At 37.5% G+C, this 1,268-nt stretch overlaps 1 protein-coding gene across 1 annotated transcript in view; it reads right to left on the bottom strand.

Moving 5' to 3' along the window:
* Positions 1-1,268, bottom strand: part of LOC106807403 (zinc metalloproteinase nas-36-like) — a gene marked incomplete at its 5' end in the record, with an annotated part of 12,364 nt that overhangs the window by 6,880 nt on the left and 4,216 nt on the right. Inside the window, 3 exon segments of the mRNA XM_014809720.1 lie at positions 310-439; positions 661-855; positions 1,148-1,214. Of these exon segments, the coding sequence (XP_014665206.1) occupies positions 310-439; positions 661-855; positions 1,148-1,214 (392 nt within the window).

Here is a 1,268-nt window from a genome sequence, read left to right as displayed (position 1 = left end):
AAACACCACCACACACACCACACACTACACACAACACAACACAACACAACACAACACAACACAACACAACACAACACAACACAACACAACACACACCACACACTACACACAACACAACACCACACACACCACACACTACACACAACACAACACAACACAACACAACACAACACAACACAACACAACACAACACAACACCACACACATCACACATCAACACCACACACATTACGGTACTGCATTCTCCTCTACCACGCAGCAACGCAGTATAATTTACCTTAATTAAAATCTCATAACGGATATAATTACCTTGACAGTATGCCATGTTCGCCAGTTTTAAGTCGAAAAAGGAAAGACCTATTCGCTGCCCGATGATATGTTGTTGAAGAGGGTTGAGCGTGCGTATAGAAAGCTTTGTGCGTCTGTCGACGGAAAACGTCTGAAATGAATAAAAAAGTTACGAATAAATAAATCAGTAAAAAAATGAACAAAGTAGTGAAATTATGACGACGGCAACCTAATAATAGCGCTACGATAAAAATCGATTCAGACAGCAGATAAAACGTCCTTTTTATTTTCGTTTGGTGCGTAAATGTCTCTGCGCTTGTTTGCCATTTCGCGAATTTGTCTGGGTGCGTGCGTCGCGAAATATATACTTACAGTTCCAGAGTAGTGCATCAGAGACGAAAGATCGTACGGGACATCAAAATTAATGTGATTTTGCTTCTCGAAGTTCGTTTCTCTTCCTCTTTGAATATTTTCGAATATAATTTTAATGTAGCTGTCTCTATCAGATCTCGACTGCTCGTGAAAGAAGCCGAGGGCGTGTCCAATCTCATGAGCCACGACTCCAAGCTATAATGTAAAATGGTGGCGATTAATTATGAAGAAAAATACGGCAAAGTTCGGTAATGGGTGAGAATTGTAATATAGATGAAAGCAGATTAGATTTGTGATATATTTTATAAAGATGTATAGATATATAGATGATGTACATTCCATACTTCCCTTAATGTTAATCACTTTGCGATGTAGTTTTGTGATACAGTACAGATATTCATGTAAACATGACATACCACGTATGCTTGAATTTCTGTATTATAGATTAATATAATAGCGAGACATAATATACATATATATTACTAACTTTGGCACATCCTCTGCCGATGGATATTTCTTGCCTGCCACCGACTCTTCCCACGGTCGAAAAGCACCTAGCGGTATATATATAATTATGTATATATATAAATATATATATATATATATAT

Source organism: Priapulus caudatus, unplaced genomic scaffold (genome assembly GCF_000485595.1).
Source record: "Priapulus caudatus unplaced genomic scaffold, Priapulus_caudatus-5.0.1 Scaffold212, whole genome shotgun sequence".
Classification (NCBI taxonomy): Eukaryota; Metazoa; Priapulida; class Priapulimorpha; order Priapulimorphida; family Priapulidae; genus Priapulus; species Priapulus caudatus.
This window is presented reverse-complemented; position numbering and strand designations above follow the sequence as displayed.